Source organism: Schistocerca cancellata, chromosome 4 (genome assembly GCF_023864275.1).
Source record: "Schistocerca cancellata isolate TAMUIC-IGC-003103 chromosome 4, iqSchCanc2.1, whole genome shotgun sequence".
NCBI classification, from domain to species: domain Eukaryota; kingdom Metazoa; phylum Arthropoda; class Insecta; order Orthoptera; family Acrididae; genus Schistocerca; species Schistocerca cancellata.
The window spans coordinates 662,098,451-662,119,921 of record NC_064629.1 but is presented as its reverse complement, the minus strand read 5'-3'; the positions used below and the strand labels follow the sequence as shown (position 1 = coordinate 662,119,921).

The 21,471-nt window shown below is 40.4% G+C and overlaps 1 protein-coding gene across 1 annotated transcript in view; it reads left to right on the top strand.

Moving 5' to 3' along the window:
• The window catches only part of LOC126183590 (endoribonuclease Dcr-1-like), a 295,755-nt gene that overhangs the window by 173,343 nt on the left and 100,941 nt on the right, over positions 1–21,471 (top strand). Inside the window, exon 12 of the mRNA XM_049925687.1 lies at positions 15,759–15,910. Coding sequence (XP_049781644.1) covers positions 15,759–15,910 — 152 coding nt within the window. The remainder of the gene's footprint in view (positions 1–15,758; positions 15,911–21,471) is intronic.

Below are 21,471 nucleotides of genomic sequence, written 5' to 3'. Positions count from 1 at the left end.
AGGGTCTCTGGTGCAGATTTTATACCAGTCAGGTTATTTTCAGAGTATGCTGATACAATAGCTCTGTGCTTATCAATTATATACAACTGCTTGCTAATCGTAAGTTCTCTACCTAAAGACTGGAAAGTCGCACAAGTCACACCAAATACCCAAGAAAGGAAATAGGAGTAATCCGCTGAATTACAGACCCAAATCACTAACGTCAATTTGCAGTACGGTTTTGAAACATATACTGTGTTTAACCATTATGAATTACCTCAAAGGAAATGATTTATTGCCAAATAATCAGCCTTACTCGGAAGATATCATACTTATGAGATGCAGTTACCTCTTTATTCTCATGAAGTAATGAGTGCTATTGACCGAGGTTGTCAAATTGATTCCATATTTTTAACTTGCCAGAAGGCTTTTGATACTGTTCCTCACAAGTGTCTCCTAATAAAATTGCTTGCCTATTTAGTATTGCCTCAGTTGTGCGACTGCATTTGTGAGTTCCTGCCTGAAAGGTCACAGTTCGTAGCAATTGACAGAAAGTCATTGAGTAAAACAGAAATAATATCTGACATTTCTTAAGGAGGCATTATAGGCCTTCTGCTGTTCCAGATCTACATAAATGATATAGGAGACTCTCTGAGCAGCCATCTTAGATTTTTTGCAGATGCTACTGTGATTTACTATCTTGTAAAGTCATCAGATGATCAAAACCAATTGGAAAAAAGATTTAGACAAGGTATCTGTATGGTGCACAAAGCGGCGATTGGCCTTTAAATAATGAAAAGTGTGAAGTGACCCATACGATTACTGAAAGAAATCCACTAACTTTCAGTTACATGATAAATCACAAAAACCTAAAGCCTGTAAATTCAACCAAGTACTTACAGATTACAATTATGAATAAGTTAAATTGGAAAAATCACATATACAGGGTGATTTTTTCTACTCTGTGCAAACTCTAGGGATTGATCAATGAGAGGATATGGAACAAAAAAGGTCTAATGAACTTATGTCTGGAAATGCATGGTTTCCATGGTAGGGACCATTTATTCAATCATACTTCGTTACAGAGGCTGCGGTCTAATATACTCTGTAGCATGCAGCCACATTTACAGTATGCACAGTTTCCTCCTGGAGGGTGGTACTATTCCTCATACATCATGCCCTTGCACCCTGTCCTGCCATAGTAATTGATAATATTGTGTCCGATTCACTTCTCTTGCTGACTACTTGTAGTAGATGTGATACAGCTTTGTACCCAATGGTTCTGTATTCAAATTGAGAGCTTGCCGACATGGTGTTTACTTACAGAAAGGCAAATGACAACAGGTGGCAGCCAGCAAGGTCGTATCAGGAGACCTATCCCTTTTGACAGCCACCACAGCATTCAGTGTTTGCAACAGTATTTTGCTGTTTGTCTGAGACAGAGTCGTTTCAGGAAGGAGGAAATCATGAAGAACTACCCGAAATGTTCGGACACTAGACTTTGAGAAAAATGTGAGTGACACTGTGGAAGACGACTACCATGTCAGTACCAGGCAGTTGGCCTGCCAGTATATGGTAAGCCAGATGACCGGGTGGAACATTCTCCAGGACAAGTGTTACTATCCTTATAACTGACAGCATGTGCAGGGCTTACTAGCAACAGACTTTCCACATTGGGAGCAGTTGTGTCTCTGGTTTCTTCACCACGCAACCACGAATCCAGGATTTGTGTCACCCATCCTGTTCACAGATGAGGCCACCTCTACGCAGAGTGGTGTCTTCAACATTTATAACAGTAATGTGTGGGATAGTATGCAGAACCCCCATGGTACGGGACAGTGAATCATCAGCATTGGTGCAGCTGGAAAGTGTTTGGAGGGATAAGTGGCAACCGTATTTTGGGACCAGTCTTCCTTCCATGTCGCCTAACAGGCAAACTATTGGCATTTCTTGTTGGTGACTTTGCCTCCCCTGCTGCAGGAAGTGCCATTGATAATTCGAAGGGTAATGTGGCTACTACATGATGGTGCTCCAGCCCACTTCGCTACTAATGTCTGGACACATCTCAGTCGTGTCTTTTCTGGTCTATGGATAGAAGGAGGGAGTCCAGTTGACATGGCCTGCTTGTTCGCCGGATCTCAAACTGTGCGATTTCTGATTATGGGGCCACCTCAATAGTATTGTGTATGCAAAGCGCATTCCAGATGTGGAGACACTGGAGCAGCATATTCATGCTGCCTTTGACACTGTTCAGATGCAGCCTGGCTGATGTGAACGTGTGAGACAGAATGTGCTATGGCGCATACACACGTGTTGAGGCACATGGAAACCATTTTCATCACATACTGTAACTGTGGCTGTGTGGTACAGTGCTTATTAGACCACAGTCTCTGTAACAATGCATGACTGAATAAATGGTCTCTAGCATGGAAAACATGCATTTCCTGACATAAGTTCATTAGGCCTTTTTTTGTTCTGTATCCTATCATCAATCACTCCCTAGAGCTTTTACATGGTGAAAAAATCACCCTGTATAATGTTATGAATAAAGCAAACCTAAGACTGTGATTTATTGGCAGAATACTTAGAGAGTGCAGCAGGTCTACCAAAGAGACTGCTTACACCACACTTGTTCGCCCTCTTCTGGAGTATTGCTGTGCGACATGGGATCTGCATCAGATGGGATTGAGAGAGGACACTGAAAAAGTTCAGAGAAGGGCAGCTCATTTTGTATAATCAATAGTTGGGAAGAGTGCTATGGACGTAATATGTGAATTGGGGTGACAATCCTTAAAATGAAGGTGTTTTTTCAGGATATTCTCACGAAATTTCAATCACTAACTTTGTCCTTTGATTGCGAAAATATTCTGTTGGTACCCACCTACATGTAGAAATGATCATCATGATAAAGTAAGAGAAATCAAAGGTCACAGAGACAGATTTACGTGCTCGTTTCTTGTGCGTCCCATTCGAGATTGAAACAGTAGAGAAATAGCTTGAAGATGGTTAAGTGCATCCACTGCCAGGCACTTAATGGCGAGTTGCAGAGTAATCATACAGATGTAGATATACTTTGTGAGGCAATTGACGGATAAGTTTTTTGTTTGTGGAGAAAGATACTTTTGTTCCAGTGTTTCTAAATAGGTTAGAAATTTTCAGTGATGCCTTAGAGGGTAATGCATGCTTGTGAAGAAGTGTATACCATAAAAAAATTTTTAATGAATAATGGGTGCATAGTAAAATCAATTGGCAGTGTCCAACAAAATACAGGCCAACATCAGCAATAGAAACACTACAGAAGAAACTACTAACACAGCACTAATCTTCAAGCACATTCCCTATTCAGGTGCGGCATCACCAGAGGTTGCTGATTTAAAAACACCGGTATAAAAATATCTTTCTCCACAAACAGCAAATTTGGCTGTCACTTGCTCACAAGATCTGTTACACACAGCAAAATTTTCTGGAAACATGTTACATGAACAAACTGAGTTCAACAGTGACAGTTTTTTCAATGACTTCAAAAGTTTATTTTTTCCTAAAAAAGTAAGAATTTAATAGTTCCAACCATTTTACAATGTAAGGTCACACCTGATATAAGCAGAAATAATTTGTTTTGGAAGTGACCCCAGTTTATCAATAATAATGTAACATCTATGTATCATCTTAAAACTACCTACATCCATGTGTATGTGGAAATGTAACATCTCTACATTTGGATATTCTTTGGCTTGTTTGAATTTTGATTACGAATATATTGTGAGAGGGAAAGTGCTTATATGTGTATAAAGATGACTACACATACTGTACCTACAAATATGTAACCCACTACTGGAAACAGTAAGTAGTTTTTAATTATTGTCCTACTTTTGTAAAAACTGTAGTCGCAGTGTGTCACTTTGTAGTATACGTGTGTACTCTTAACAGGACCAGTAATAACCTATTTTCAAATCATGATGTAGATTGATAAAGCACCTGAAGACGGGCACCCAAGGCTCAAAATGCATCATGTATTCAATATTTTTGTAGTTTCACTAATTCCAAGGTTGTGTTATGGCTGTACAAGGGCATTTGAAATGAAATAAATAAATGTATGAGGAAGTTAAAAAAATATTGTGAAGATTTTGAAAGTTGATTACACAACGGTGCTCATAGTCTGAAGGAAGACTTGACAAGTGCCAAATGCCAGAATGCTACACAAAGAAGCAAAGACATTTTATGGAAGGCTTATATCATTGACGGTGAGGCAATGACCTGTTGTGCAACAATGGTTTGCACATTTTGTGTAGTGTAGGTGCAAAAGGCATTGAACTCCACTTTAAAATAAAAATGCTGTTTAATGACTCATTTTCTCATCTACTGCAAGGTTATGGGTGGATTAAGAAGTGATGCTTTTACATCATCATGCCTGTGACAGTTGCTGCATGGACTAGTTCAATCAAACCAGTTTATGTTACAAGATGACACTGCAGCCATAAAGTACATGTTACAATAAATGAAACAGCCTTAAATGTAGGAATTATTGTTGTCTCTGGTGTGCTGAACTCCATGAAGTATCTGTGAAATAGGTGCTACTAGAGTTGGAAGCAGACTTGACACATTTAAATGATAATGCTTGTGAGTAATGTGTTTCAAATTAAGGTAGTGGATTATGTGGGAGAATTGCCATTAGCAGGTGAAACGTGCAAACCATAACAAATCATTAAACCTGCACACACAAACTGCATGAAATTATCAATAGAAAAATTAATGCTTACTCACTTTCTGGCTGAAAAAGGGAGGGGGGGAGGTGATTTCAAGGCAATAAAAAACAACAACAATGGTGACTAATACTAAATGCATGTACCTGCTCAAGAGCCTCCTTTACCACAAAATTAGGAGTAGTCAGCCGAGATCACGTGTTTTCTTTTTCTTTCATTCCTTCTCCAAACAACATTGCTGCGCTTAGTATCTATTTGCCTGAAGTTGTTCTTTGTGTACATCAGTTGCTGTTTATTGTTAGTATGAACCAAGAAGTTCAAGAAGCATATGCAACCACAGGTGGATGAGATTCCTATGGAACCTTTTTGAAAAATGAATTCAGGTAGGTAATTCAGTGGTATTTATTCCCAATAAACAAAAATACCTTGGCTGGCTAGTATTTATCAGACCATGTCTTGTGGTGCACAGTGTGTTTCTTCTTTATTGTATCTGTCTTTTTACTGTTTTCAAATGAAGGCTGTCCACCGTGTCCTGTTCTGAGCATCATCCTTCATATATTTGTATGTTCATCCTCTTTCTACCTATTCCTCTCATTTCTTCCACTTTTCCATCTTTCAATCTACAGTTCTTTGTTGCAGGAAATTCCTATGCTGTGTATGTCCCAGCCAAGATTTTTTTCCTCTATCAAATCACTTAAAATAAATTTCTTTCCTCCCCTATTTTCTTCATTATTTCTTCAGTCTTAAGTCCATCAGTCCACTTCACCTCAAGCATTCTTCTCCAAAGCCACATTTCAAAGCTTTCTAAACATTTTCTTCTTTTTATTGTTCATCATTAAAAGGTAATATTTTGAATAATTCTCATTTTTATTCATCAGTAAAGCATTAAAAGTACTTGCAGGAACACAAAAATTGACGTAGAGATTTCAGATTTGTGTAAGTGCACTCTTGTTCAGAGTCCACATTACACTCTAGGTGCACTTAGAACTTGCTGGATTAGTTTGTTCAGAGGCTGGAGGAAGGCAAGAGTTTATTACATTCAACGAGACCACGTCTAGTGAGATGCTGTGGTATTCAAACCAACCTGTGGGCCAAGGACCGTGTAACTTTTGCATCACTGGTTGAATCTGTGAGAGAAGAGCACGTAGTTAAGCTCATTACTGCAAAATCACTTTTTAATACTGTAAATACAAAATTAAACTTGCCATTTTATTACAGTTAAGTGGTTTTCATCTACAGGTATACTTTGACCCAGACAGAATGCAACAGAAAGTGGTCATATAACTGAAATTAGGAATTTCATGAAAATAGTGAATGATAAGCTTGAGATGAAAACTGACTTAAAATTCACCCCCAATGTACTAGTCACCAGAAAATACAGAAGTTGGTTCATTTGCTTAAAAGTCATCCAACATGTGCCTAACTCATAAAATATTCACGTGCCAGTAGCTTGAACATACCACTTAAAAGGGTACCTTGAGCAGTTAAACAGAGAACCGACTCGTGGCGATAACATATTAGACCTTCTGGTGACAAACAGACCCGAACTATTTGAAAAAGTTAACGCAGAACAGGGAATCAGTGATCATAAAGCGGTTACGGCATCGATGATTTCAGCCGTAAATAGGAATATTAAAAAGGGTAGGAAGATTTTTCTGTTTAGAAAAAGTGACAAAAAGCAGATTTCAGAGTACCTGTTGGCTCAACACAAAAGTTTTGTCTCAAGTACTGATAGTGTTGAGGATCAGTGGACAAAGTTCAAAACCATCGTACAATATGCGTTAGATGAGTATGTGCCAAGCAAGATCGTAAGAGATGGAAAAGAACCACCGTGGTTCAACAACCGAGTTAGAAAACTGCTGCGGAAGCAAAGGGAACTTCACAGCAAACATAAACATAGCCAAAGCCTTGCAGACAAACAAAAATTACGCGAAGCGAAATGTAGTGTGAAGAGAGCTATGCGAGAGGCGTTCAATGAATTCGAAAGTAAAGTTCTATGTACTGACTTGGCAGAAAATCCTAAGAAATTTTGGTCTTATGTCAAAGCGGTAGGTGGATCAAAACAAAATGTCCAGACACTCTGTGACCAAATTGGTACTGAAACAGAGGATGACAGACTAAAGGCCGAAATACTAAATGTCTTTTTCCAAAGTTGTTTCACAGAGGAAGATTGCACTGTAGTTCCTTCTCTAGATTGTCGCACAGATGACAAAATGGTAGATATCGAAATAGACGACAGAGGGATAGAGAAACAATTAAAATCGCTCAAAAGAGGAAAGGCCTCTGGACCTGATGGGATACCAGTTCAATTTTACACAGAGTACGCGAAGGAACTTGCCCCCCTTCTTGCAGCGGTGTACCGTAGGTCTCTAGAAGAGCGTAGCGTTCCAAAGGATTGGAAAAGGGCACAGGTCATCCCCGTTTTCAAGAAGGGACGTCGAACAGATGTGCAGAACTATAGACCTATATCTCTAACGTCGATCAGTTGTAGAATTTTGGAACACGTATTGTGTTCGAGTATAATGACTTTTCTGGAGACTAGAAATCTACTCTGTAGGAATCAGCATGGGTTTCGAAAAAGACGGTCATGTGAAACCCAGCTCGCGCTATTCGTCCACGAGACTCAGAGGGCCATAGACACGGGTTCACAGGTAGATGCCGTGTTTCTTGACTTCCGCAAGGCGTTCGATACAGTTCCCCACAGTCGTTTATTGAACAAAGTAAGAGCATATGGACTATCAGACCAATTGTGTGATTGGATTGAGGAGTTCCTAGATAACAGGACGCAGCATGTTATTCTCAATGGAGAGAAGTCTTCCGAAGTAAGAGTAATTTCAGGTGTGCCGCAGGGGAGTGTCATAGGACCGTTGCTATTCACAATATACATAAATGACCTGGTGGATGACATCGGAAGTTCACTGAGGCTTTTTGCAGATGATGCTGTGGTGTATCGAGAGGTTGTAACAATGGAAAATTGTACCGAAATGCAGGAGGATCTGCAGCGAATTGACGCATGGTGCAGGGAATGGCAACTGAATCTCAATGTAGACAAGTGTAATGTGCTGCGAATACACAGAAAGATAGATCCTTTATCATTTAGCTACAAAATAGCAGGTCAGCAACTGGAAGCAGTCAATACCATAAATTATCTGGGAGTACGCATTAGGAGTGATTTAAAATGGAATGATCATATAATGTTGATTGTCGGTAAAGCAGATGCCAGACTGAGATTCATTGGACGAATCCTAAGGAAATGCAATCCGAAAACAAAGGAAGTAGGTTACAGTACGCTTGTTCGCCCACTGCTTGAATACTGCTCAGCAGTGTGGGATCCGTACCAGATAGGGTTGATACAAGACATAGAGAAGATCCAACGGAGAGCAGCGCGCTTCGTTACAGGATCATTTAGTAATCGCGAAAGCGTTACGGAGATGATAGATAAACTCCAGTGGAAGACTCTGCAGGAGAGACGCTCAGTAGCTCGGTACGGGCTTTTGTCAAAGTTTCGAGAACATACCTTCACCGAAGAGTCAAGCAGTATATTGCTCCCTCCTACGTATATCTCGCGAAGAGACCATGAGGATAAAATCAGAGAGATTAGAGCCCACACAGAGGCATACCGACAATCCTTCTTTCCACGAACAATACGAGACTGGAATAGAAGGGAGAACCGATAGAGGTACTGAAGGTACCCTCCGCCACACACCGTCAGGTGGCTTGCGGAGTATGGATGTAGATGTAGATGTAGAAAGCTGCCATCAACCTGAAGGCTGATTTGAACACCACAAAGCATGTCCCTATTACAGGTCGGAAGCTGTTGCCTTCCTCCAGCCTTTGAACTGACTTATCTAGCCAGTTAAGAGTCACCTTCATCTTAATGTGGCTCCAAACCATGTTGCATATTGGCATTTTTCACATTAACAAACGTTGTCAAATGTGAAAAAATTGAAAAATGACGGATAAAAATACTAAGACTGGCCGCGGTACTGACTCTTTCTTTGAGTCAGAATACAGTCTACGTAGTACACTCTTGATTTCCTGAATCTTCATTTCCTCGATAGAAGCCATAATACATGTTCAGATTAAAACTAAGTATCTATATGTGCAACAGACGTCTGAGCCACTGAGAAACATACCACTATGGTATATAAATGTCAAGCTTTGTGTGGGATATGCAATTCATTTGTGTATGTGTTCAATATGTTGTGCTCCTCTTCCCCAGAATACATCTGTTGCGCTATATAGATACTTAGTTTTAATCTGAACATGTATTACGGCTTCTGTCGAGGAGATGAAGATTCAGGAAGTCAAGAGTGTGCTATGTAGACTGTATTCTGACTCAAAGAAAGTATTTAAGGCCTTGTAAGCATCCTATTTTTACAATCTTGTCCCCCTAAGTATTAAAAGACTATTCCGAAGATCTATGTTGCCTCTTAAAAAAGACAATAATTGATGACATCAGAGGAGATATACAGCTGCATATCTCTTCTCCAACTTCATAAGCTTCACCAAGCAAGGTGGTGCAGTAGTTAGCAAACTGGACTCGTATTCAGGAGGATGACTGTTCAAACCCACATCCAGTCATCTTGATTTAGGTTTTCCATGACATCCCTAAATCACTTCAGGTATATACCAGGATGGTTACATTGCAAGGGCACGGCCAACTTCCTTCCCCATCCTTCCCAAAACTGGTGGGACCGATAACCTCACTGTCTGGTGCCCTACCACGAACCAACCATCCATAAACTTCCAAGTATCCTCAAAATTAGAATGAACAGTGGATACAGAATCTGTCATCTAGGTTAAATGCATCTTCCCAGCAGGCAGACCAGGGAAAGTAGGGGTATGATACCATAAGATTTACAACCATGTTTTTGCCTAACAGATCAGATGCTGACTCTTCCATATTCTCAGTGAGGCTTAATGTTACCCTGAGATAACTAGAAAGACCCTCAAGTCTTACCAAAGTCATGGATAAATAAAGCTAAAGGAAGAGAACAGAGTTAATGTTGGGGCACAGCTTTACCTAAGATGTTTGCCAGATGCAAACACAGACACATATTATGAATATGTGTCTGTGTATATTGTGTCATTTTGAAATGATACAACACACACACACACACACACACACACACACACACACACACACAGAGTGCCAGTTGAAAACAGAATGCTGGGGCTGCAGTTCGGCAGGTAGACTGGGAAGAGGGGCTGTGTTTGTTGGGCAAAGTGGGTGAATAGAGAAAGAGAGCAAGGGAACAAGAGGGATATTTGGGGAAGGGATGGCTGATGGATCAGACGGAGGCAGCAGGTGTGGGTGATATGGCTGTGGAAGGGAGAGAGAGCTGGTGCACAGGATAGGAATGTGACACATGGACAACGGAGCCTGTTAGTTTGTACACCACACCATGACAGTGACATCAGGGAGTAGATTGGAATGGGTTGACAAAACTGAGGAAGGGGAGACTTTTGGGAAGAGGATGTGGGTGCTTGGGGTTAGCAGAGATTGAAGCCAGGAGGATTATGAGAATGGATGTCCTGCAACCATCACTGCTTGCACCCACACTCCCTTTCCATTTGCCTACGCATGTGTGTGGGGGCGCGCACGCATGTGTGGAGGTGCGCGCGCACACTTCTATTATTTAGTCTGCCAGAACTTTCCATATCTTATTTATAAACACAACAGAAGCTCATTATAGTCTGTACAGTACGTAAACAGTATAATGGCATATTTACAAGTGAGAAACACTGTTCACAGTGTCACTAATTTAACCTGTTATGGTGGTCACAGTATCTATTAATATGATGCCTCTCTGCTCTGGTATGCTGTCTGTGTGGAGCCCACTAGTCATGATGATGGTGATGTCCCACTTATTGGCATGTGTACCCCATCTCTAAGCATGCATCTCTAAAGAGGGCACATGTGATTAGAAGTGCCAGATTCGTGCTGGCTTCTACAGTAATGGGAAAGGTGGTTCAACCCTCCACAGCACACACACAGCTGCTCACCAAATCTTGGTGTGTCTGTATCCACTTGCCAATATCCAGAAGGGACAGTGTCAGAAATGTGGAATGGTTCAGAAGATGGCCAGGGTCAAGTCTTATGAGGTGTGTGGGAGTGATTACTTGTAACACACACAGAGATGGGGTCCACATGTGTTGGGTTCCAATGAGGAGAGACTGTCTCCTACAGTCAAAGGGGGATGAGGAATGGTACAGTCTTGAAGGCATTGGACAGTGGTGATTGCAGTATTGACAGAGGGGACATTCCCAAGGTATCTGCAACCATCTTGGCAGCTGCTCAGTTATCCCTGTGGGCACAACTGATTTCTCGAGATAGCAAACGGTGTCTGCTGCTCTAGACCATGGTGGTGGTAGCTATCTACCTTGATGTGTGTTCAAGTATGTGGGCACATACTGTGATTGTATCATGTTTACTAGAGCTGTGGGAGGTAGTGGCCAGACTAATTGGAGGATGGTGTGCCGAGGCATGACAAGTCTGTCATAGGCAATGCCCTGCATGAGGGCATTGTGTGTATTGGACTGGGGACCTAGAAACGACGGAGAGGCTTCGTCCTGCCGGAGCCCTCAGTAGTTCACAACCCCATAATAGGCCAGAGCAGTCCACCCACCCCACTGCCACCCCACACTGAACCTAGGGTTATTATGCAGTTTGGCCCCCAGTAGTCCTACCCCCCCCCCCCCCCCCCCGCCCCCTGCACCCCTCCTCCCCCAGGAACGTCTCATACCAGACAAGTGTACCCGAAATGTTTCCATGGTAGAGTAATTATGGTGTACACATACGTGGAGACAGTGTTTGTGCAGTAATCGTCAACATTGTGTAACTGAGGTGGAATAAGGGGAACCAGCCCACATTCGCTGAGGCAGATGGAAAACCATCTTAAAAACCATCCACAAGCTGGCCAGCACACCGGACCTAGACACTAATTCACCAGGCGGATTCATGCCGGGGACCAGCATGCCTTCCCGCTCGGGATGCAGCACGTTAGACCATGCGGCTAGCTGGGCGGGTGTCCTTCATGTACTCACAAATGGTGTAGACCTGGACACACTTGTGGATCCTTGCACCACCTGTCGTTATCTCCATCTTACCATTTGATGATGAATGTAAAGGTCTTGGTAGATGTCTTATTGCAGCAAGATATTGTTGGATTTGTTGTATGCCTTCCTTGCTCAGAATAAAAATGAGGTACTTAATAGAAGGCTCTGTGAAGTCAGTGTCTAAATTTTGCATATATTCCATCCTGGTCGCCCCTGTGACATTAATGCCTTCCTAGTGGCTCACGCACACCAATGCCAGGTATTCAAGAAAACAATGGAACATGGTAGGTGTGCTGGCCACACAGAATTTCAGATGTTAGTGCTGATGAAGACCAAAAGATGTGACCTTTTCAGTTCCTTTGCTGGTTGCAGCTGGAGAAGTGTATCTGTTACATCTGTTTCAGAGAAGAAAAAAATAAATAAATTCACTTCACTTAGCCAGTCAAATAATTTGAAACACTTAGGAAAGAAATGAGTATTGATTACTGCCTGTATATTGATCTTGGTCGTAATGTCACCACACTACAGCAAGACCCCAAGAGGCGCCCTAAAGAAGTCCACCTGTTCGAGGATATGGGCTTTGTGAACTAATTTCACATCTCATCATCCTTGACAATATACAGTTTGTATTGGATATGGAAATGACAAGGCACTGTTGATATGAGCTTTGAATGATTGCCAATCTTAATCAGTGAATTCATGTCACTGATCATCCATATTATTACATCTGATATCATACTAAACTGTACAGTGATTAAGAATCCAAATTTGTTAACTGCACATAAATCAAAGAATTTTTAGGCATTTGATATGTAGTGACTAAGAGTATGCAGAACCCTTGTCCATGAAATGTCCATCAAAATTTATTCCTTGGATATTTCTTGAAGACTTATGTTGACCTCTGTGATTCAACAAGTTATAGTGTGATGGTGCAAGTGTGGGTGAACATACAGCCTGGAGAAAAAAAACCTGATAATAAGATCAGAGTGATGTAGGGGACATTGAATCAAGTAGAAAATTCTCCAAATAACTATAGGTCGGGACTGCACCAATTGTATAGCTATGGCCATAAAATGACATCCAGTCAGCAACAAGCATGTGGAAATTTGTCCTGTAAATGAGCCTGTTTAGGTATGTGTACCTGTCTGCTTTTGCCCACTGCTGTTGTTGTTGTGCTGCACTGCACTTGTTGCCGTGGGCTATACTGCACTGGTATCACAGTGAAAACTTACACAATCAGTGAATTAGCCAACATTCACATTCCTTATGGAGCAATGGGATACAGTGTTGTAGGTACAAGTAGACTGTATACTACTGAACACTTCTTAAACAGAAGGCTACCGGTACTCACCATCTTGGCTGTGGAGAATCACTTGAGAGAAACAGGCATGTTTGCACTCAAAACGGCTAAAATGGGACAGTGAAGAACAGTGAAGAATTTGGAATTTGATGAAGAAATATTTGAGTGTTTCAAAACAATGCCTTCAACCAGCATCAGAATAACAGCTCACAAACTCATTGTCACTCATCAGCTTATTTGAAGTGTAATGTGGGATAATGGTTTACATCTGTACCACATACTAAAGTAGAAAGTAGAAAATTATCCTAGGTGAGCAGATTTTGTGTTTGGGAATTAAGGTAGTGCTGTATGTCTCAACAATGTGAATTTTCTCTACTTTATCTTATTTATGAATGGGGGTATTTTTACTAGGGAAGCAGTAATTAGCATACAAAATGATCACTAATGGCCATATGAAACTACTCATTACATTCTTAAACATGGTCACCAGGAAAGGTTTTCGGTGAATTTGTGGGCAAGAACTGTCAGTGACAACTTGTTTGCATCTTTTATTCTACCTCCTCAATTAAATCAAAAAAAATTATTTACCATTTTTACAAGTAAGATTGCATACATTTTTGGAAGACATTCCTCTCCATGTACACGGAAGGATACTGTTCCAGTAGTATGGTGCTCCATAGCATTCCCATTGTCAGTCAGGTGCAGTGGGAAATGAGAGTGGCCTGTCAGGTTGCCTGATTTAACACCATTTGACTTTTTTGTGTGGGGATTTAATGAGAGACCACATCTACCAGACATCAATCATCTGTGAAGAGATAGTCACCATATCATTGAGAAACAACATCAATAATTTCTTCAACCATATCAACTTTATAGTGATGTTGGAGCCATTAATTTCAATCATTTTCTCGTGTGATCTAAGAAAAAAGCATGTTTAAATTTAATTTCTATTTTCTTTTTCACCATTGTCTTAGTTGACACTTAATGATCTGCTTTACGTGTCTAACATTAGGGAAATTTAAAACATCTCAACTTTAGATCTCATTTATACTACCATTGAACATGTTGACTATCTTACTGCATTGTTGTTTCTCTGCAGTAACACTCGTAAGCTTCACAAATTAGAAGCATTACTGTACAGTTGATTTAATAGCCAAGCTGTACCCTATAAACACCACAGAAAATTAAGCTGTAATGTAACCAACCATGGGTAGGAATTTAAAGTGTGCCTAGCTTTGTCTGTTCAGTTGAAATCATTATCATCAGCTAATTTAATTAGTAACTGCACCCCTTTGCATAGAGGGTACTGATTAGGATAAGTTAGTTTAAAAGCACACTCTTCACCTGGTGCTGATTGGCTGTCTTTTTGTCACTTTAGCTCCACAACAGTGCATTTCCGACCTATGGTTATCTGGAAAATTTTGCTCAATTTGACATCCCGTACCATACTTTGACCATATTATTAGGTTATGGGCATGAAGTCTTTCACAGCAGAGTCCTTGGATAAAAATTTCTTAGCAAGTTTGCCATGTCAAAATTCTTAGTTCATTTTCCCTACTCTGTGTAGGAACATTCAGTGCCCGCTTCATGTGAGGGACTGATGTGCTTGTGTCCACTTGAAAGTGCATTGATAATTATTTAGTATGTTGGTAAAATATACATTTATTTGGCTTCCCTATTGCTAGTGACAAGGTGTTCTCACTTGTGCCAATATATACAGTGTTTGCTGTAGTGAGGACCATCATGTGGTACATGAAAAGAGAGAGAGAGAGAGAGAGAGAGAGAGAGAGAGAGAGAGAGAGAGAACTAGAACAGCAGGGCCATTAGAAACAAGTGCCTCTTGCCAGTGAATCAAACATGATAGATGATGCGGAATGCTGATAATGTACAGTACAGGATGTACTGAAACATACGAGGATCAAAGCTTTCACACATGGTTGAACTTAAGTTATACTGACCTATGAGTGGACCACGATGGCTGCTGTTGGTCAATGCAGAGGTTTTCTACATCTACATGAGTTTGTCAGAACTGTAATGCTGGTGCCAGTTAGCTCAGCTCCCAAAGACTGGGTGTTGACAAAAACTTTCTCTAAGTAGGGACCAGTGAGTGCAGAGCTGATATCATTGTCTTATGAAACATGGATAATGATGTCCTTAGTTGAGAAGCCTACATGGGATTGTTCACACTTTTGTTGTGATCAAACAAATTTACTAGGGTGATAAAAGCTGTGTAGATCTGCAACTGTATTGGCAGTTTCTGCCATGGGCTAGCTCCAGGAAGGAATGAAGGAAACTATTTTGTCATCTGTTTGCACTGCTGTAATGTTTGTCCCCATTCTGCTGGGCTTATCATCATTGTGCACAGAGAAATAAATGTGTTCAGTATCTACTGTCATGCTTTCTTCTCCAAGACAGAAAGTTTTGAGAGAGAGTGAGAGAGTGAGTGAGTGTGACTTTTAACAAGAAAGCCATTATGCAATACATTGTTAAATGTGAGAAATGAACTTCCAACATAATTATTCAAGTAATGGGAGGACTGACACACTACTGTAAAGATAGTGAAATTACAACATTGGATTCAGGCATTTGTGGTGCAGTTACAGAAGAGATGTTAGTTTCTCATGAACAGGTATTTCAGCATGATAGTTGTTTATATATCTGCACTAAGTATTATTTGTGCTGTACGTATCAACTGTCATGTATGAACATTTTTGCAGATGCTTCTTAGAAAATGTGCCAATAAAGAACCTTCAGAGGAAGAAGAAATGGAAGCAGACAAATGGACTGACATGATAGAAGCATATAGTCCGCCATCAAGCCCAAGCCATTCATCAGTTAACATGTCAACTGCTGTAGCATTGGTGAACAGGTATGTACTTCCTCCAGGATTTAGTGATACTTTTTAGATTAACATACACAAAAAAAAACTTCAAATGTGTGTGAAATCTTATGGGACTTAACTGCTAAGGTCATCAGTCCCTAGGCTTACACACTACTTAACCTAAATTATCCTAAGGACAAATGCACACACCCATGGCCAAGGGAGAACTCAAACTTCTGTCATGACCAGCCGCACAGTCCATGACTGCAGTGCCTTAGACCACTCGGCCAATCCCATGCAGCTAGATTAACACACAAACCTTTTTGTATGCCTGTGTGGTCGATAATATTGTTGCCCCACCATCTTGATCCTCATATTCTAAAAACTGACAGCTGAGGAAAACTTGTTTAAATTTGTTATTTCAGTTAGTATTGACACTCGCTCTTTCTACAGTGTCCTGTAATATCGTGTAAAATTTCAGTGAACATTTGAAGAAATAAGTTCAATATTTTGGGAAGCAGATAGGAGTGCTGAGTCCCTTATATCTGTCTCTTCTGGATGTTTCTGAGTGGTGTTAATATTAACGTATGCTGTTCCAGAATATGTGAATTAGGTCAAATGATTGTGTGTCTATAACAAAACCTGCGTTAAATGAAAGAGGTAATAATTTTTCCAAAACAGTATTTAACTGTAGATTTCTGCATATTGTGCTGTCCTATATTGTTGTAAACAATCTAATTGCTCTCAGGATTCGAAGGCCTGGCTATTGGATTGGAAAACTTATTTCGCCTACCATCAGTGGACTGTCTGTAACTTGTTTCTTAAACATCTGCACAAATCTCCATAAAGAAAAAAATGTAAAGAGTTCAAAGCTAAGTAGATTAAAACTTGCGTCATAATCAAAACACTGTATGTATATACAAAGGATTGTGTTTATTTACTTTTTAGTCAACACCTCCTCCTGCTGCTAGTTAATAACTCTGTACAAGAGCTCTGCTGACCTATAATTTCACATGCACTAACCTGCCTACAAAAATGAAGAAAAAGCTAATTAGAACTTAATGCATCTTCACAGGAATATATTTGTGAAGTTTGTAAATACTGGAGGAATAACTTTGTCGATGACTAATTGCCAACTTCATAAATATTTAATACCTTTGAACATTACCTCTGCTCCAGAGGGCACACAATTCATCTCATACACCCAGATCAGTTGCTCGAATGACTCTAGGATTTAGCAAGCTCCAAAAAATTCCCAAAACTATTTAAATGTTTAGCCATCCAGCATAGTGATGCTAAATGGAGTGACTGGGTTTTGACTGAAATGTGGGTGTTCTCAGTGGTCAGCCTCTTTCTTCCACCAATAGAATTTCTCTTGTAAATTCTGTATTCAACCAAGATTTCTCACAATGTTATTTGCCTCTTAATATTACCTGTAAGACTATCTGATGTCATTAGAAAATCTCAAACATTTAAACAAGCCTTCAACATCAACATTCAGCCTGCATTGCGAATCTCATGTGCTAGATAAGGCATCCCATATACTGATGGCTGCAAGCAAAAGCAAGAATCTCTAGCCACTGTCGCCTGGACAGAATTTCAGAAACTTAGTCAGATGCCAGCTCTTGCCTTGTTCACAGCTACAATTACTTCCCAAGGTGCAGCCATCTATCAGATCAGGCTCAACTGAATGTAAAATCACTACCAGTCAAAATCAAAAACTCTGAAACACTTGTCTTTATCTGCTCAGAAATTATATTTACAAAATACATTTAAAATCAATGAATAAATTGTGTTTAAGGATATAAAAAAAGAGATACCAAAAGTAAACAACGTGGGTTGACTCATCTGGGAGGAAGGGCTGAATGGTGGTGCTTATATGAAATCAATCAATCATTGCAGGCACTAACCAGTCCACTAAAACTAGTTGCCATAATTATGTATTCCTACTGGAAAGACACAGTGTGATCTGTATTATCTACCAGCAAGTGAGCGTGTCAGACACAAGGCTTTGAGTCATCTTTATTCATTTCCACCTCCTGAAATACTTACCATTATGGGACTCTGTTGTCACCTGCTCAAGATGTTGAGTAATACAAAATATTTTATGGCAGAAGATAATATTTGCTGAATTTATGGAATAAGAGACATTCCAGCACTACTGTAGGATAATCCATAGCCAACATCAAGACAGTGTCCTGCAGTGAGTGAACTGCATTGAAGATGGGATCCACTGTGTTTCTGATGCATCCTTTTCTAAGACCTGATGTCAACACAGCCTGTCCCTTGATGGAATGGGGACTGTTGCTCCACAATCGGGAAAAAGCGTACTACCAACTTACTGTGTGTTTCTTAGAGAGCAATGATTTTTAATCAGCAGCAGATAATTTGAAAGTATTTGCACTTTGAATACAATCTGTAATCATGCATTATTTACCTTGGATAAATGTCCCTCCAGTGCCTCAGACCTGCCATCACCATTTGTGATGCAGGCAGTATCAAGCTCAAATCAAGATAGCTACATAACACCTTTCTAGCCAATGGATATAACCAAGGATCAGAAAATGTAGCATGTATTTTTGTCAAAATTAGATCTATTTTTTTGTTGGTGAATGATTAGACGCACAAATTTAAAAGCTTGTCATGCTACATGAGTGAAGACAAACAAGCCTTAGTTCTTTGAAATTGACTGTTGAAAAAGTGCTGATTGGGAACTTTTTGAGTGGAATGTTTGCTATTACGAAAACTACAACACGTTTATCTTCCGAAATGGCCTATGTTTTCTTCAATTAGCTGCATATTAAGCTTTCAAAAATGATTCTTCTGTTGAAACGCAGCATCATTTTCCCGCCAGTGAACTGGATGTGTCACCGAGTTAAGGTATTTATGGACGTTACTTGTCTTTTCCCGCACAAATTAATGATAGCAAAATCTGCAGACTATTAATTTCAACCATCTGTTGGCATTCATGGCTGTGGACCCTTGCTTGACAATGCTGCAGATAGAACTGACATGGCAATTAGAAATGTACAATAACTCTATTTTAACAAGGCAACAATTGCAATCAAAAAATGTTACAGATTCTCCCTCCTTGATCGCTGTAGTGCAGAGTGCGGGCATTATATGCATGGAGCCAGATGACCATGAACAAGAAAACAAACTAGTTTGAGCATCAGAGGAGAACTGCAGCCTACAATAGAAATGACACATTGTCCCAGGGATCGGCGACCTGTTCTGGTATTTGCAAGGGTCGTAATCGATATCCATGATGGACCTTGCTGCACATATTTCAAAATAAGAAAAGAAAACAAGAAGCAAAGCACCAGACAAAGCATTCAGGGACGGCTAGCGCAACTGCATATTGAAGTCAGCAGAGTTGTTGACAACGGAGTTCAACCCGACCTCTAGTGGTATCTGATGCAAACCCAGTTCAAAACATCCGCTACCTAATTTTTGACATTAAAAGTCTTCAAATTATACCATTTTTTGAACCTTAGCTAACTAACAAACATATGAGTTTCTTTGTTATAAAATGCTAGGCCCTGCGGCTGCGTACTATGTTGCAATACACAGCATGATCTTAAACAGACCATTCAACCGCCAAAATTGTAATGGCACCAGATCATTGAACACATTGATACGTTGTTGTGTTCATACACTTTTTATTTTTTAAACAGATTCTTACACATATTATCTACCCAAGTTGGGTTTCGCCAGATGATGTACAATCCCAGTAACTAAAAATTGGCTACATTTTCGATAGTTATATGCAGAAAATAAAGGTATTTCAAACTATCTCTGATAAAATAGTTCATCTGGATACAATTCTCTCTGAAACAACGTCTGTTAAGTGAAATCGCATTTTTGCATATTGGGGCAGAATTCGCATTTATTGCAAAATACAAATTTTTCTGGTTCTAGATATAACAAAAGAAGGCCTACACCTGGTAGGAGAAAGACAGAAAAATTAAAATAGCGGAGCAGTTCTCAGTGGTACAATGACTTTGTTTCAAGATCGTCACTAAACAAGTAGGCAATGTGTTTCAGCATAGAGGCAACAGACTCAATTTTCATGAGTTTCCCAGGATCCAGAATTTGTAAGGGTCCACCAGTGATACTGTGCTAGCTCTGAACATTGCAGAAGTGTGAGAGATACATTGTGAGTGCAATGCTCCTTACATAGGGGAAACTAGAACTCTTTTGATTACCAACATAGTTCTATGTTCATTTGTGACTGCACAATAAAATAAGTAATTGCACAACACCTTCCTAGCTGAGGGTAGCATATTTTTGTAAAGGAAGTGTGAATGTTAGCGAGTCAACAGTGGGTGCACTACCATAAAATAAGCGAGGCAACTGATATCTTGAAGTGTCCAACATCAATGTAGTCGACAGTTCTAGGCATCCTCCATCCTGGGTTCCTGTTATTGTACTATTATGGACTACTAGTGGGTTCTGTGCAAAGGGGATAATGTTCACTAGGTCCATGGCACTTGATAAATCACACATGCCTCCCAGGTCATGCCAAATGGTGGGTACCTCAGGGAAATCAGTCGTTATTTACTGGGTATGGATTTAGCAATCACGGGTTTCCAGAGCCGGCGATGGGTAAATGCTGCCAGTTCTCTGTGACATTAAGCTCGGGCCATGCATCAGCAACCACAGTGTGGTGTGGCGGTGGAATGATGTATGTCACAGGAAACAGGGATCTTGGCTTAACAATCTGGATCAAGAGAATGATAAAAACCTCAAGGGGAAATGCATGGCTGTCGATGCGGTTCAGTCTTTAGGTAGCAACCTTTGGGAACCTGCCGAACCTCAGTTGTGTAGTGCTTACTGAGGCAAGTGGGACTCGGTCTGGGTGTACACTTACATCTCTGGGTGCTCATGGGACTTCAATGAAACCAAAAGTCTCTGTCTTCTATTCACAGTGGTTTGGGTGGTCTATTGGGCAGTATTAATGCCCAGACTTCATAGTGTTCTTGTGTGGCTAGTCCACCTGAAATGTTTGTGAATGCCAGAGAAATCATTGGTAGTAATGGACCACATCCTACGGTGAATAATGTATTTGTTGTCGTTAAACATGTAGAAGGTTTGTTTGAGGAATCGTCACCTTTTTACATCCATGAAACTCTAGAGGGTCTTGCAGGACAGCTTAAATCTATCAAGGGGCTGCACAGTGGTGCACTCCTGATCGAGACACTGAAAGCAACTCAAGTAAGCAATTTGTTAAATGCCAAATTACGTGGAGAATATGCATTTGACAGTGAGCTAAAACACACAGAAAACCACAAGACTAAATTGTTGTAAAGCATTTGAGATGTGCCAGGACACGATATAAATACTACAGAACTCCAGCAGGAATGTGGGAAAGCAAATGTGTACTGAAGTTCAGAATTTCATCAGAAGGGTTGATGGTGAGCTCTAGAAGTCAGCATCTTTTACCCTGACACTCAGTCTGCCAAAGTTGCCGGATTATATAATGGTGGGCTTGATTGGCTTCAAAGTTAACTGCTTTGTACCTAATGTGAAGTGCTGCTTTAAGTGTCAGTGCTTTGGTCGTGCCACCACGGGTTGTGATGGTCAGGCTGTGTGTGGAGGATGTGGCT